Source organism: Carettochelys insculpta, chromosome 32, assembly GCF_033958435.1.
Source record: "Carettochelys insculpta isolate YL-2023 chromosome 32, ASM3395843v1, whole genome shotgun sequence".
NCBI classification, from domain to species: Eukaryota; Metazoa; Chordata; order Testudines; family Carettochelyidae; genus Carettochelys; species Carettochelys insculpta.
Window position 1 is genome coordinate 1,379,322 of NC_134168.1, and position 16,790 is coordinate 1,396,111.

At 44.9% G+C, this 16,790-nt stretch overlaps 1 protein-coding gene across 1 annotated transcript; it reads left to right on the forward strand.

Moving 5' to 3' along the window:
* The first annotated feature begins 2,815 nt into the window (after positions 1 to 2,815).
* On the forward strand, positions 2,816 to 3,835 carry LOC142004498 (olfactory receptor 10A4-like). The gene has a single exon (XM_074982142.1). The coding sequence runs from the start codon at positions 2,816 to 2,818 to the stop codon at positions 3,833 to 3,835; it is 1,020 nt and encodes a 339-aa protein (XP_074838243.1).
* Positions 3,836 to 16,790: the final 12,955 nt, after the last annotated feature.

The following is a 16,790-nucleotide window of genomic DNA, read 5'->3' on the forward strand; positions in this document are numbered from 1 at the left end:
GAGCACAGGGACCTGGAGTCATGAGCCCTGGGGGTTCTTACTGCCTCTGTCCCTGACTCTTTGTATCATGTTGCCTCTCCTTCGGGGGTTGGGGAAACCTGTCACACGAAGGACGACAGCTGATGAGGTTGATGAGCATCATCCTAGAACTTCACCTGAAGTGACTGACCTCATTAATTCCGTTTGTGTACAAATTGAGGCCAAGATATTCTTCCTCCAAGGAATATCAAGAGAATTTCCTGCAGGGATGTGGTCCCAGCAGCCAGTGAGTGAAATAAAAACATCTCTGTATCCCTTAACAGGTATAGCATCAGCAGCTGGGGGACGGGATTCATTTTTTGTAAACAAGGTAGGTATAAATAAATGATTTAAGCCCTCGGCTGTTCTCCCTCTGAGCTCCATCAGGGTTGTGCCCCAGGCTGCAGTTGGAGCAAAATCACATTACTGGTTCATTCAGATGAATTTTCTAAACCTGCAAAGAGAAAATTAGGGTGTGTGTCAGCACCGGTGTCAAGCATCAGAGGGGGAGCCGTGTTAGTCTGGATCTGCAAAAGCCACGAGGGGTCTTGTGGCACCTTACAGACCAACAGAAACATATGAGCATCAGCTTACGTGGGCAAAGACCCACTTCGTCAGATGTCAGCCCAGGATGAGTGCTCAAACCAATCTATCTATCTATCTATCTATCTATCTATCTATTTCAAGCTAGTTAAATTCACCTGTCAGTCTGTCTATTGTCTACTGGTCTGTCTCCAGATTTATTGGTGAGCTTCCTTTCCTAGAATTCCACTAGAGCAATCAGTGAGATGCAGACATAGCAGGAGTCTTGTGATTATTTTTGTTGGTGGTGTTTTTTTCTCACTTCTCATTTCCTTTCTCTCGTCTCCACTCCCCTGTGTTCCAACCCCTCTGAGATGAAATGTGGTTTCTTCAGGAGTGTCTTACAAATGGATCTGAACACAACCAGGGGTGTGTGGCCCGTCTGATCTCTTGTCAGAAAATCCCCTGCTCGGATCCCACCACGGCACATGCTGTATGTGAGGAGCCAAAGTGTGATGTGCTGGTCTCATTCAGCTGACTTTCCCTCACCCCGCTCTCCAGGAGATGTCTGCCTCTTCCATTGGGTTCATCTTCTCCTGTTCATAAGTGGAGTGTCCAGTTCTCTTCAAGAACTCTGAAAATACCACTTCACGACCAGTAACAAGGATCTACGTTGACCTTATTGCTAATGGTGAGTAAATTTCTCCATTGTCTTAGAGATGGTACAAAGAACAGCCAACAAATAAATATATGAAAACTCTTTGTGAATCAATAGTTCCATGAGTACTGAAGTTTTCAATGAGAAAAAATTGAGGTTGATGGCAGTATTTATTTATCTGTTTGATTTCATATTGACCCACTTAAAAGTAGGGTTTTCTTCATTTCAACTATTCAATCAACTGTGTGTGAAAATCAATCTCACATCAATAGAAGGACAACGGTGTATTTTTGGGATGATGATTTCCATTTGTTTTCATACTGATTCTTCTGAAACCAACTGGGAGCTTTCATTAATTTTCACCTTGATTCCAGGGGAAAACACATGTAGGATCATTGAAATTGGCCATGGCATGAAAATTGCATTTTCCAGACAGCTTTCAGCCTTCCCTTTCATTTTTCAACTTCCACTACACTGGTCCTTTGAGCAAAGTGGTCAGAAAAATCTATGTCCTTTCCCCAAAGCAGCCATTAAAAGAGGCAGAATTATTCCTATCTCCTCTAAAGGTCTCCATATGTAGGGATTCATCATCATCAACAACAACCATGAACGCATTGCCCATTAGCGTCTGATGACTCCCTCACTATTTCCTTCCATTTTACCTTGTCCATTGTGGAGTGGCTTGGTTTCTATAGCCTAGCTCTGCATCAATCTACTACATCATCTACCCATTCTCTGTGGGGTCTGCCTCTCCAAATTGAACAGTCCATTATGCCGAATACCAGACTCTTGACATTTTTTTCTTCTTTCATTCAGCAGCTATGCCTGAATAGGTGTAACTTCCACTGCATAACCTTCTGCAGTAGGTTTGCATGTATTTTTCTCCGTCTCTTTGAGTGTTTGCTGCCACGTTAGACTGGAAGAGCCCATTCCTCTTTGTTTGTGGGTCTAATTAGCAACAGAATGGCTCTTGGAATGTGGCAGAGTTTCAGGCATCCCAACAAAACAAAAAAGCACTAAAGTAGCACTTTAAAGACTAATGGAATAATTTATTAGGTGAGATTTTGTGGGACAGACCCACTTCTTCAGACCATAGCCATACCAGAACAGACATCAAGACAGTTCACTTCCCATTTCTGGAACTGCTGACTCAATGCCAACAATCTCTCTCCTCTAGTATTTCCTGTCTCCTGTGTTGTTGCTCATTACAATTTCATGCGTGATGTCGAGAGCCTCATAGTGAGGGTGCAAAGGGTTTGCAAACTACTTCATTTAGTCTATGTCATTGTTTTCATCTTTGTCATGTCACTGTCATGCCAGCTTTTACAATGTTCCTTGTCAAGAAAAAACTTTAAAGTAAAACATCAGTGGAACATGTCCCTTATGCTGTCGAATCTACTGTCTTGCGAAATTTCTTTTAACAAGGTGATGGGACAAAGAACTTCAATGGATGTAAATCACTATATCTCCAGTTATACACACGGTAAAGTTAAGATTTACACCATGTAAAGAATTGGAATTTCACTCTTTCTTTTCAAGGAGAGAAACCAAAAGTGTAGTAGCATTTCACATGCCTCAGATTCAGCTCCAGTGTCTCTTTCTTTTTCACGCCTACAGATGACCTACTCCAAGAGCGATCGTGGAGAGAACCAGACCATCTCCGATGTGCTCATCTTAGTGGGGTTTTCGTCCCTCGGCAAGTTGCAACTCCTTCTGTTTGTGGTGCTTCTGGTTGTCTACCTGCTCACCCTTGGGGGGAACCTCCTTGTTATCCTTGTGATAAAGCTGAACCCCTCCCTCCACACCCCCATGTATTTCTTCCTGGTGAACCTGTCTTTCCTGGAAGTCTGCTTCACCAGCGGTGTGGTCCCTCAGCTCCTGGCTCACCTCCTGGGAGAGGAAAAGACCATCTCCATTGCAGGCTGTGCAGCCCAGATGTATATTAACACCATTATGGGCCTCACTGAATGCTGCCTTCTCACAGCCATGGCTTATGACCGCTACGTGGCCATATGTCACCCCCTGCACTACACAGCCATCATGAGCAGCCGGGTGTGTGCTCTGCTCGCGGGGGCTTCATGGATCATTGGAATCTCGGTGGAAGTAGCTAAGACCATGTGGATTTTCAGTCTGCCCTTGTGTGGCTCCAACCACATCCACCACTTCTTCTGTGATATCCCACCGGTGGTCAAGCTTTTATGCATTGACGCATGGAAAATTAGGATTTTTAGTGTCAGTGTGTCGGTGCTATTTATTCTGTGCCCTTTCTTGTTGATAATCCTGTCCTACATCTGCATTATCTTTTCCATCCTCAAGCTGCCGTCGGTGGAGGGAAGGCGTAAAGCCTTCTCCACCTGCTCTGCCCACCTTGTGGTGGTGACTTTGTTCTACGGAACGGCCCTGATTAATATCCTGATGCCCAAGTCTAGCTCCACCTCAGAGAGTGACCAAGTGATTTCCCTCTTGAATACAATTGTGCCACCAGTGCTGAACCCCATACTGTACACTCTGCGGAACAAAGAGGTGAAAGAAGCCTTTAGGAAAACAGCTGAGAAAAGTATCTTTGCCCATAACTGGAGAAATCAGAGAATGAAAACGAAAGTTAATGAAAATGGCGGAATTAATGGCAATTCATAAATATTTTGTTGAATGTCTCACAGTGACTTCAATATTTTTTATTTAAATGTCATGATTTGAAAGTCTTTGACCTGTTCTAAATCTGCGAGGAAGATGAGGAAAAAAAATAAAACCCTTATTATAAACAACTAGAAATGCTGAGGCACCTTGTAAGCTTTCATGGGCAAAGACCCACTTTTTAAGATGCATATGAGCCCTGACAGTGTATGCTTTAAAAATCTGTTATTGCATAAGGTGGCACAGCAGTTCTCATTGTTTTTGCAGATGCAGACTAACACTGCTACAACTCTTATCATCCTCATTATAAATTTCTTATTTTTCCTGAAAATTTAATAGGCAGAACCTGGACCACTTTTCAAATCACTGAAAATCAAAGGAAAATATTTAGTGAAAGTACCCTCATTATGAAAAATGAAAAGCTCTGTGGCACCTCTTAGACTAACTGATTTTTTTCAAGCATAAGCTTTTATGGCATAAAACAAGCTTCTAAGAGCCCACAATAGCTTGTACTTCAAAAAATCTGCCACTCTAGAAGGTGACACAGGAGATCTCATTGATGTAGCAGATACAGACTAACACTGCTACCACTCTGATCTTCCCCATTTGAAATTTCTTATTTTTCCCAAAAATATAGTAGGCAGAACCTTTGACTAGTTTTAAAATTCATTGTAATTCAAAGGACAATATTTAGTCAAAGTACTCTCCTGATTCTGGAACTTCAAAACTTGAAAAGTGAAAGAAAAATAAAGTTGTCTATGAAAATCATTTCATGCCAGGTGCACTTTCCCCAGCCTTGTCTTTCCCTGGTCAGAATACATGCATCTGTTCTTCTCTTGAACATCCTCCCAGGCGGAAGAGTACTGGTAGATCACTGACCCTAAGGCCATGTAGGATGCTGACGTGGTGTGGCGTAGGGGGTGTCCTGATACTGAGTTCTTTACAGGCTGAAGCAGGACATGAGAATGGATTCATTGTACCACCAGGCCCCATGGACAATTCTCATCTCTACTTCATCCCGCTGCAGGCTTTTGCCAAGGTAACCCTTGGTCAGGCCTGGTGATGGAGAGGGCAAAAGGGGCCTTTCCATAAGACAAAAGAGACTGGGACCCCCCAGAAAACATCAATCCCAACAGCAGCAGTGCGGTGCAGCTGCCCTCACCTCCCACCACTCCCAGAAGTGGTCAGGACCCACTGCAACTCCTAAGGATGGGAAGGAATTTTCAGCCAATGGGAGGTGTGGGGGCTGTGCCTGTGGGTGGCAGTGTTCTGAGAATTCCGATGCTCCTCGACTCCCTCCCGCTACGAGCCAGTGCTCCTGGCAGGAGTCAAAACCAGTCCTCAGCTGCCTGTGCCGCTGTGTCTCCTGCTCACTAATGCCTCAGACTCATCTCCTCTTCCTCCTTTGCACCTTCCTTCTTGCTGTGCCTATATTCAGCTGAAAGGAATAAGGGGATTTCGATGTTTGCAGGGTCCTTTCGAAAAGGACCCCCATGTAGACGAGCCACATGGGAGAGAAACACAGCACTTTCGAAGTGACGTGCCCGGTGGTATGCTAATGAGGAGCTGAATATTCATTTAACTGCCTCATTAGTATTCTTCGATTTGGCCATGAGCATGGCCATTTCGAAGGTTTTCACAAGTGTGGGCAGAGCCACAGAGTCACAGAATTTGAGGTCAGAAGGGACCTCTAAAGCATCTCCTCTGACCTCAGCTATCTCACATGGTGTCAGTTTCATCACACGTTAGCAAAGTCTTGACTCTTGTGGCTTAGGTCTCAGGCCTCACACCAGGCCCTCATCTTATTTCAGTTACTTGAGAGATATGCTAATAAGTTTGAGGTAGAAGGCTTAGTTGTGTACATAAGAACATAAGAATGGTCATACTGGGTCAGACCAAAGGTCCATCCAGCCCACTATCCCGTCTGCCGACAGTGGTCAATGCCAGGTGCCCCAGAGAAGGAGAACAGAAGACAATGATCAAGTGATTTATCTCCTGCCATCCATCTCCTGCCCCTGTACTGAAGGCCAGGGCACCATACTTTATCCCTGGCTAATAGCCATTTATGGACCTAACCTGCAAAAATTTATCAAGCTCTTTTTTAAACCCTAATAGAGTCCTGGCCTTCACAGCCTCCTCTGGCAAGGAGTTCCACAGGTTGACTGTGCGCTGCGTGAAGAAAAATTTCCTTTTATTAGTTTTGAACCTACTACCCATCAATTTCATTTGGTGTCCCCTAGTTCTTGTATTATGGGAAAAGGTAAATCATTTTTCTATATTCACTTTCTCCACACCATTCATGATTTTATATACCTCTATCATATTGCCCCTCAATCGCCTCTTTTCCAAACTGAAAAGTCCCAGTCTCTCTAGCCTCTCTCTATATGGGACCCGTTCCAAACCCCTAATCATCTTAGTCACGCTTTTCTGAACCTTTTCTAATGCCAATATATCTATTTTGAGGTGAGAAGACCACATCTGCACACAGTACTCAAGATGTGGGCGTACCATAGTTTTATATAGGGGAAGTATGATATCTTTTGTCTTATTCTCTATCCCTTTTTCAATAATTCCTAACATCCTATTTGCTTTACTAACTGCCGCTGCACACTGCGTGGATGTCTTCAGAGAACTATCCACTATAACCCCAAGATCCCTTTCCTGATCTGTCGTAGCTAAATTTGACCCCATCATTTTGTACGTGTAATTTGGGTTATTTTTTCCAATGTGCATTACCTTACACTTACCCACATTAAATTTCATTTGCCATTTTGCTGCCCAATCACTCAGTTTGCTGAGATCTTTTTGTAGTTCTTCACAATCTGTTTTGGTTTTGACTGTCCTGAACAACTTGGTGTCATCTGCAAACTTTGCCACCTCACTGCTTACCTCATTTTCTAGATCATTGATGAACAAGTTGAACTAAACTAAGGCCAACTAAACCTTGCGTGAGCCATGCTGATACCCCTAAGGTGATGAACAAGAAATGAAGGAAAGGAAAGACCCACTTCATCAGATGTCAGCATAGGATGAGCGCTCAAACCTATCTATCTATCTATCTATCTATCTATCTGTTTTCAGCTAGTTAAATTCATCTGTCAGTCTGTCTATTGTCTACTGCTTTGTCTACAGATTTATTGGTGAGCTTCCTTTCCTAGAATTCCACTCCAGTGATCGGTGAGATGCAGACATGGCAGAAGTCTTGTGATTATTTTTGTTGGTGGTGTTTTTTTCTCACTTCTCATTTCCTTTCTCTCGTCTCCACTCCCCTGTGTTCCAAACCCTCTGAGATGAAATGTGGTTTCTTTAGGAGTGTCTTACAAATGGATCTGAACACAACCAGGGGTGTGTGGCCCGTGTGAGCTCTTGTAAGAAAATCATCCGCTCGGATCCCACCACGGCGCATGTTGTGTGTGAAGATCCCAAGAGAGTCACAGAATTTGAGGTCAGAAGGGACCTCTAAATCATCTCCTTTGACCTCAGCTATCTCACACGGTGTTACGTTTCATCACACATCATCCCACCCCTCCACTCTCTGATTTGCTCACCTTGATCATCTTTTTTCTGATTTGTCCTCCTTGCTTACTGTTTTTGGTTCTCTGTGCCTTAAATTTTGAGTCTGTTGTGGTCTGGCTCTGGTCTGAAGAAGTGAGTCTGTCCCATGGAAGCTCACCTAATAAACTATTTTGCTAGTCTTTAAAGTGCTACTTGACTGCTTTTTGTTTTGATAGTGTATAGACTAGCATGGCTCACTCTCTGTTACTATTAGCAAAGTCTTGACTCTTGTGGCTTAGGTCTGAGGCCTCACGCCAGACCCTCATCTTATTTCAGTTACTTGAGAGGTATGCTAATAAGTTTGAGGTAGAAAGTTAAGTTGAGTAAGGCCAACTAAACCTTGCATGAGCCATGCTGATATCCCTAAGGTGATGAACAAGAAATGAAGGAAAACAATGGGAACCCCTGCTGAATACGCATTAGGAACAATAGCATCAGTGTAGTACATGATACAGTTGTAACATGGGCGGTGTGCCTTGGGAGATGCCAATGGGATAAGCAGTGGGGCTATTGGTGAAGGTGAGGGGAGGAGAAGGAAGATGACAACTAGCACTTTGGGTTGTTTGAGAGGCAGTGGAGCGAGTACCTGGGTGCTCAGCTCCTTGGGCGTTGGCCCGACCTGTCCCGCTGGGTTGGCGTGTGTCTGGATTTCCCACCGGTGTTCTTAGAACTGCCGTCATTAGAGTGTTATCCCCTCTCTGTGAGTGTTGCGGCCCTGCCCGTAGGGGCTCCCAGCCAATTGTCATCCCCTGCTGGATGGGACGAGCCCTGCTCAGTCTGTGTTATGGGCCACTGCTTCCAACCTCCCTTGGCAAACAACCCCATGGACTCACCAATGACTACTGAGTGCAGAGAATGAACTGTAATTAACTGTTCAAACAAACCACAGAGCTGCCAGCAGACACAGCTCTGCCTTCCTCAGTTATGGGTCACTACGGGTCAGCACCAACCCCAAAGGGAGAACACCCCCGATTCGGCTTCCCTGCCCACTCCCTGCAGTAAGCAGCTCCACAGCAGCCCTACGTTCCTGCACAGAGTTTATTCTGCAGTTACCAGGAGCTTGTTCTTCAAACTCACAGAGGACAAAGTGAAGCATTCCACTCACTGCTCTGGCTTTGGGTCTGGTCCTTCAGGAGGAGAATGGACCCTATGGTGAGGGCAATGGTTCTGGGACTGAGGACTCCTGGGTTCTCTTCCCAGCTCTGGCTGGGGAGTGGGGCTCAATGTTCATGGCATGTGGTACTGTTATCATCGTGTGTCTGAGACATGAGTACAGCCCACAGGCTGAGCATCAGGAAAATGGAGTCATGAGCCCTGGTCATTCGTCCTGACTCTGCCACTGACTCCTTCTGATGCCTGGGACAAATCTTTGCTCCATCTGGACAAAAGCATTGTTCTCACTCCCAGACCCCACTGCCCTGACTATTGTCACACAATATACCAAGGTTAGGAAATCCTAAGGTGGTTTTCATCTAGGAAACACATATGTTAGTGAAGATAGAACTTCCCATGAAATCAGTGAATGAGTTATTTTTGTTTTATTGCAGTTTGAGGAGGAGTAATTCTTTCTCTGAGTATCATTACAGGAAATTTCCCTTGGGGACTTTGTCCCAGAAGCCAGTGAATGTTATAACAATAATTCCACTTCCTTCCTTAGGACTATAAGAGAGTTCAAAGAAGAGCTAGATAAATTCATAGAGGTGAGGACCATAAAAGGCTATTAGCCAGGGGGTAGGAATGGTGTCCCAAGCCTCAGTTTCTCAGAGGCTGGAGATGGATGGCAGGAGATAAGTCACTTCATCTTTGTCTTCAGTCAACCCCCTCTGGGGCACATGGCACTGGCCACTGGCAGCAAATAGGATGCTGTGCTAGATGGACCTTGGTGTGACCCAGTAATGGCCATTTTTATGTTCTTATGTTCTTCCACAGGTACAGCATCTTCAACTAGGGAATGAAACTACAAGGTAGGATACAAATAAATAACTTCAGACCACAAACGTTCTCCAACTAAAGTCCATTAGGCTTGTGCCCTGCAACTGGAAGAAGTTTTGTCATTGGTTTCTTTATTTAATTTTCCATATATGTGTGGAGAACCTTAATGTGTGTTAGTGCATGGGTTGTGTGTGTGTTCACATCTATCTATCTATCTATCAAATCCAGTCAAATCCACCTGTCAGTCGGTCAGTTAGTATCATTGTATCTCTTGGGCTCTGTAGCTATCTTAGAAATCACTTAGTTTAACAATTATGGGTCGGGACAAAAGCTTTACTTCATTGGAGTAATGATAACTTACACTAGGTGACATTCTGGTCCCAGACTTCTATCATACCCACAAGAGTGTTATGAGGAAGAGAGGAACACCTTCGGCTCTACTCTGCTCTGATTAGGCCTCATTTGAAGTATTTTGTCTAGTTCTGGGCATCACATTACAAGAAAGATGTCGAGGAATTGGAGAAGGTCTAGAGAGCTATGTCTACACGTGAAGCCTACATCGAAGTAGCTTATTTTGATGTAGCGACATCGAAATAGGCTATTTCGATGAATAACGTCTACACGTCCTCCAGGGCTGGCAACGTCGACGTTCAACATCAACATTGCGCAGCACTACATCGAAATAGGCGCTGCGAGGGAACGTCTACATGCCAAAGTAGCACACATCGAAATAAGGGTGCCAGGCACAGCTGCAGACAGGGTCACAGGGAGGACTCAACAGCAAGCCACTCCCTTAAAGGGCCCCTCCCAGACACACTTGCACTAAACAACACAAGATCCACAGAGCCGACAACTGGTTGCAGACCCCGTGCCTGCAGCATAGATCCCCAGCTGCCGCAGCAGCAGCCAGAAGCCCTGGGCTAAGGGCTGCTGCACACGGTGACCATAGATCCCCGCAGGGGCTGGAGAGAGAGCGTCTCTCAACCCCTCAGCTGATGGCCACCATGGCGGACCCCGCTATTTCGAAGTTGCGGAACGCGGACCGTCTACACGTGCCCTACTTCGACGTTGAATGTCGAAGTAGGGCGCTATTCCCATCCCCTCATGGGGTTAGCGACTTTGACGTCTCGCCACCTAACGTCGATGTTAACATCGAAATAGAGCCCAACACGTGTAGCCGTGACGGGCGCTATTTCGAAATTAGTGCCGCTACTTCGAAGTAGCGTGCACGTGTAGACACGGCTGAGAAGAGTAACAAGGATGATTAAAGGTCTACAGATCATGAGCTATTAAGGAAGACCAAAGGAACTGATTATATTTAGTTCAGAAGAGAGAAGTTTGAAAGGATATATGATGGCAGTTTACAATTACCTGAAAGAGGGTTACAGGCCGTGTCTACACATGCACACTACTTCGAAATAGCGGCACCAACTTCGAAATAGCACCCGTCACGGCTACATGTGTTGGGCGCGATTTCGAAGTTGAAATCGACGTTAGGCGGTGAGACGTCGAAGTCGCTAACCCCATGAGGGGGTAGGAATAGCGCCCTACTTTGAAGTTGAACATCGATGTAGGGCACGTGTAGACGATCCGCGTCCCGCAACATCAAAATAGCGGGGTCCGCCATGGCGGCCATCAGCTGAGGGGTTGAGAGACGCTCTCTCTTCAGACCCTGCGGGCATCTATGGTCACTGTGTGCAGCAGCCCTTAGCCCAGGGCTTCTGGCTGCTGCTGCTGCAGCTGGGGATCCATGCTGCATGTATAGGGTCTGCAACCAGTTGTCGGCTCTGTGGATCTTGTGTTGTTTAGTGCAAGTGTGTCTGGGAGGGGCCCTTTAAGGGAGCGGCTTGCTGTTGAGTCCACCCTGTGACCCTGTCTGCAGCTGTTCCTGGCACCCTTATTTCGATGTGTGCTACTTTGGCGTGTAGACATTCCCTTGCAGCGCCTATTTCGATGTGGTGCTGTCCAACGTCGAAGTTGAACGTCGACGTTGCCAGCCCAAAAGGACGTGTAGACGTTATTCATTCAAATAGACTATTTCGATGTCGCTACATCGAAATAAGCTACTTCGATGTAGTGTGCACGTGTAGACGTAGAGACAGTGAGGAGGGAGAAAAATAGCTCTTCTTGGCCTCCGAAGATAGAACAAGAAGCAATGAGCTTCAACTGCAGCAAGGGAGATTCATGTTGGACATTAGGAAAAACTTCCCAACTGTCAGGATGTTTAAGCACTGGAATCAATTGCCTACGGAGGTGGTGGAATCTCCACCACTGGAGATATTTAAGAGCAGGTTAGATAGACATGTATCATAAATGCTGTGGATGGTGCTTGGTCCTGCCAGGACGGCAGAGGAGTGGACCTCTTGAGGTCCCTTCCAGTTCTAGCGTTGTAGGATTCTGTGATTCTGTGAGTAATAGGAGAGCATCAAACCTGCCCTGACTCTATCCATTATTTTTACTGTTGTTTTGATGGTGGCATTTTCCTTCTCCCACCTCTTGTCCTCACTCCCATCTGTTCCCCAACCCACCTCATCATCCTGTAAATCTACACAGAAATGCTCTTTTGTAAGAAGGCTGTTGTATTTGGATGTGAATGGGACCAGTCTGATCTCTTCTCATAAAAGTCAATATTTTGCATTTGGTGCCCAAGAGTTAAGTGCCTTTTAGCTGAACTTCCCCAACCCTCTCTCCACAAAACATCTGCTTCTTTTTCAACTTTCATGTTCCCTGTATGTAAAAGGGTTATCTAGATACCTTGAAGACCTCTAAAGATATCTCTCAGGTCCCAGTGACAGGAATTCATAGAAACCTTATTCTTCATGGTGAGTAAATCACTGCATTTATTTAAATCTGATCTAAATGTCCATCAAAAAAGACACAGAAATCCCTTGTGAATAAATGATTTCAACTCTGTTCATGTTTTCCAAGAAAAACCTTTGACTTTGGTGGATGCTTTTAAGTTTCCTTTCTATTTCATAGTACACATTTTGAAGTGAGATTAGGTCTTTTGCTCTTTCAAATTTCATATCAATTAACAGTGAAAACAAACATAGGAACACTGGAATTGGTTATAAAATTCAGTTTCCCAGGCAGATCTCCATTTACTACAGCTGAAGAAATGCTGACAAATGGCACAGTAAGTTCCGCAACATAGCGTGTAAAAGACAGAAGAATTCCCACCCTTCTCCAAGTTCCATCCAAAGAGAATATCATTTGTTTTGTTTTTCCTTCTTCTCAACAGTGCATTTTGCATAGAGATCCCCCAGAATTTCCTGAATTTTTGTATGTTTGTTTTAGTTTTCTCTCCCTCAGTCACTAGTTCCTTTGGAAACATGAAAAGTGGCCGGGAGCTGGAAATTGTGTTTCCCAGCCAGCCCTGCATTTACTGCAATAGCCATGGTGAGCCAAGCTGGTCTGAAGAAGGTAGAATTATTTCCACTTCTTGTGCAGGTCTGCATATTTAGAGATCGTTCTTCCCCTTTCTTTGAAATTATCCTATGAGGGGCACTTCCCAGACTTTCACCAGGTTTTCCTGATGATGTTTAATTTAAATTTTTTTGTGCGATTCCTTTGATTCTCTCTGTGTGCCTGCCGCCCCATTCGGACGGGATAAACCTCTTGTTCTCAATGTGGTTGTGCGTTTGTCTAGTTGTTTCTGACCGTCCCCTGCCCACACTGGATGAGCCTTCCCAGAGCTGAGCTGAGCTGAGCTCAGTGTTTTCATTACATGCACCAGGCTGTGGCCCTAACTAAGTGTCACTGTTGGAAGAGTCGAACATGACCAGCATTGAAGCTGTTGTCATTCCCCAACAACTTTGATGGACCGGTCACATAGCTCAGATATCTGATCAGCACCTCCTGAAACGGTTTCTGTTTTCCAAGTTCTAAGAAGGATGGAGGAACGTTGGGGGTTACAGCAAACAATATAAAGACATGCTGAATGCACACATGAAAAAGTGAAAACTGCTAAGGATCCGTGCAGCAGGAAAGGACCTGGGGATTATAGTGGATGAGAGGCTGGATATGAGTCAACAGTGTGACCTTCTAGCCAAGAAGGCTAACGACAGATTGGGGTGCATTAGGAGAAGCATTTCCAGCACATTTAGAGGAGTTATTATTCCCCTCTACTCGGCACTGGGGAGGTCTCGTCTGGAGTATTTTCTTCAGTTCTGGGCCCCCCAGTATAGAAAGGATGTGAATGAATTGGAGAAGGTTCAGTGGGGGCAATGACAATGATTAAGGGGCTGGAGCACATGACCTCTGAGGAGAGGATGAGACGCTTGGGCTTATTTAGTTTGCATAAGAGAAGACTAAGGGCCGATTTGATAGCAGCCTTCAGCTCCCTGAAGGGGAGCTCTAAAAGGGACAGAGAGAGACTGTTCTCAGTAGTTATGGATTGCAGAACAAGGAACAATGATCTCAAGTTACAGAGAGGGAAGTGTAGGTTGCATATTAAGAAAAAACTATTTCCCCAGGAGGCTGGTGAAGCACTGGAATGTGTCACAGATAGAGATGGTAGAATCTCCATCCCTAGAGGTTTTTAAGTCCCAGCTTGACATAGTCATGGCTGGGAAGGTTTAACTGGGGTTGATCCTTCTTCGGGCAGGGGGGCTGGACTCAATGACCTCCTGAGGTTCCTTAGAGCCCTAGAATTCTATAATTCTATAATTCTATGACAACAATTAGAAGTGCTGAGGCAGCTTCTAGACTAACAGATTTTTTGGAGCATGAGCTTTGGTGGGCAAAGACCCACTTTGTCAAATGCATGGAGTGGAGATTCCAGAGGTAGGTCTAGATATACAGGCTCCTGAAAAGAAGGGAATACTGATCAAGAGGAAGGCCAGAGTCGACAAGGTCAATTCAGTCAGGTAGGATATGGCCCACTTCCAGCAGCTGACGTGGAGGTGTGTCTGAAAAAGTGCAGCTTTGGTGTTGACCATTGGAAGAATCTTGTTGACGACCATCCCCACTAGAAAGCAGTAATCCACTACAGGTTGGAGCAATCTGAGAAATCCTGCTGCAGTGCAGACATGGAGAGGAGGAAAAGAGAAGCAAAAACTGTCCCACATTACTCCAGCAGCTCCCAACACCTGACCATTCTGTGATAAGAAACTTTGGCTCCAGAATCGGGCTGATCATCCGGACTCACAAATAGGAGGGCAACATGAAGACTTCTTGCTCGTTTTCGAGTGGCCACCATGCCAAGAATGTCATTGATGGAAGAGGCTGGAGAACTTGTCTCCACAGAGCACAACTGAAGTGTACGCAGGAGGGCAGGAAGGAGGGGAATTTGGGGAAGTGGGTCGAACCCACAAAAGTGCGTTTATCTAAGGAATTCATTAGTCTTTCAGGTGCTACAGGACTGCTTGTTGTCTGTGAATGCACCTATTGGTACATGTCACTGTCAGTTCCAGTGTCTTTTTCTTTTTTCCCCCAAGATATGATTGATGCTGAGAGTGACCCTAGAGGGAACCTGGTCTGGGACTCATGGAGGAAAATGGGCCCTACTGTTAGGGCAGTGGGGTCTGGAGTGAGGACTCAAGGGATCTGCTCCCACCTCTGGCAGGAGAGTGGAGTGTATTGGTAAAAGCAACAGGTAGTGAGAGTCAGAGCTCATGGCTTTCCCTTGTAGGTCCAAGACAAGGGTGAGCCCCACAGTGTGACCACGTGGGGTCCTGGGTGTTGTTCCTGTCTCTGCCCCAGACTCTTTTTGTTGTGTAGCTTTGTACACATCATTCCTCCTTCCAGAGGAAAAAAAGAGTCATATGATTTACTGCAGTAGACAATGTGGCTGATCCTCGTCATACAACTTCACCTGAAATAAACGACCTAGTTAATTACGTTTGTGTACAAATTGAGGCCGTGCTGTTCTTCCTCCAAGGAATAACACAATAATTTCCTGCAGGGATGTGGTCCCAGCAGCCAGTGAGTGAAATAAAAAATCCCAGTATCCCTTAACAGGTATCGCATCAGCAGCTAGGAGACGGGATTCCTTTTTATAAACAGGGTAGGTATAAATAAATGATTTAAGCCCCTGACTGTTCTCCCACTGAACTCTATCGGGGTTGTGCCACAGGCTGCAATTGGAGCAAAATCACATTACTGGTTCCTTCAGATGAATTTTTCAAACCTGCAAAGAGAACATTAGGGTTTGTGTCAGCACCGGATAGTGCTCAAATCTATCTCTCCATCTATCTAATCTATCCCCATACACCATATCTGTCTATCTATCTATCCATCCCCATACACCGTATCTATCTATCTATCCCCATACACCGTATCTATTTATTTATCTATCTATCTATCCCCATACACAGTATCTATCTATTTATCTATCTATCCCCATACACCATATCTACCTATCTATCTAACCTTAAGCTAGTTAAATTTATATGCCAGTCTCTCTATTGATCTGTCTATGGATGTGTAGGTGAGGTTCCCTTCCCAGAATTTCATAATGCACATCAGAGTGATCGGTGAGCTCCAGAAATAGTAGGAGTCTTTTTATTACTTTTGTTGTTAGATTGGTGGATTTTTTTTTCACTTTCTCTACTCTCGTCTTCACTCCCTTTTGTCCCAACCCTTCTGAGGTGGAAAGTGGCTTCTTTAGGTGTGTTTTGCATATGGACCTGAATGCAGGAAGATGCATGGGGCCAGTCTGATCTATTCTGAGAAAATCCCCTGCTTGGATCCCACCACAGCATGTGAGATGTGCCAGGTGACCAAGAGTTAAGCACTGGCCTCTTTCAGCTGAATTTCACATGGCCCACTCTTCATGGAGCATCTGCCTCTCCCATTGCTTTCGTCTTCTCCTGTTTATAAGCAGAGGGTCCACTTGTGTTGAAGAGCTCTGAAAATACCACTCCACGGCCAGTGATAAGGATCGACACAGAACTCATTGCTAAGGGTGAGTCAATTTCTCCATTGACTAAGATCTGTTCCAAATGTCAGCCGACAAATAAATAAATGAAAGCCCTTGTGAATCAATAGTTCCAGGAATACTGAAGTTTTCCACAAAAAAAAAAAGTGATGTTGATGGCAGTTTTTATTTTTTTATTTGATTTCCTTCCGTCTTTCCCTGCCCAGTATGCAGAGGCTTAGTTACTGTAGACTAAATTTTGCATCAGTCTGCTAGATCACCTACCTATCTCTGTAAGGTCTGTCTCTCCTATTTGAATCGTCCACTATGCCAAATGCCAGAGTCTTCACATTGTGTTTGTTGTTCATTTGGCAGATATGAAAAACTGTAACTGCCAGTTTACAGCCCTTTTCAGAAGGTTTGCATGTATTTTTCTATGAGTCTTTGAGTGTCTCCTGCCACATTATACTGGAAGAGCCCATTCCTCTTTGTTTGTGCTTCTAATTACCAAGAGAATGGCTCTTGGATTGTGGCAGAGTTTCAGGCATCAAGAGAGTTCACTTCCCATTTCCGGAACTGCTGACTCAACGCTGACAATCTCTCTTCTTCAGC

What these genes read in the sequence shown, in the direction of transcription:
- LOC142004498 (XM_074982142.1), top strand. Translation starts at nt 2,816, where the DNA reads ATGACCTACTCCAAGAGCGATCGTGGAGAGAACCAGACCATCTCCGAT.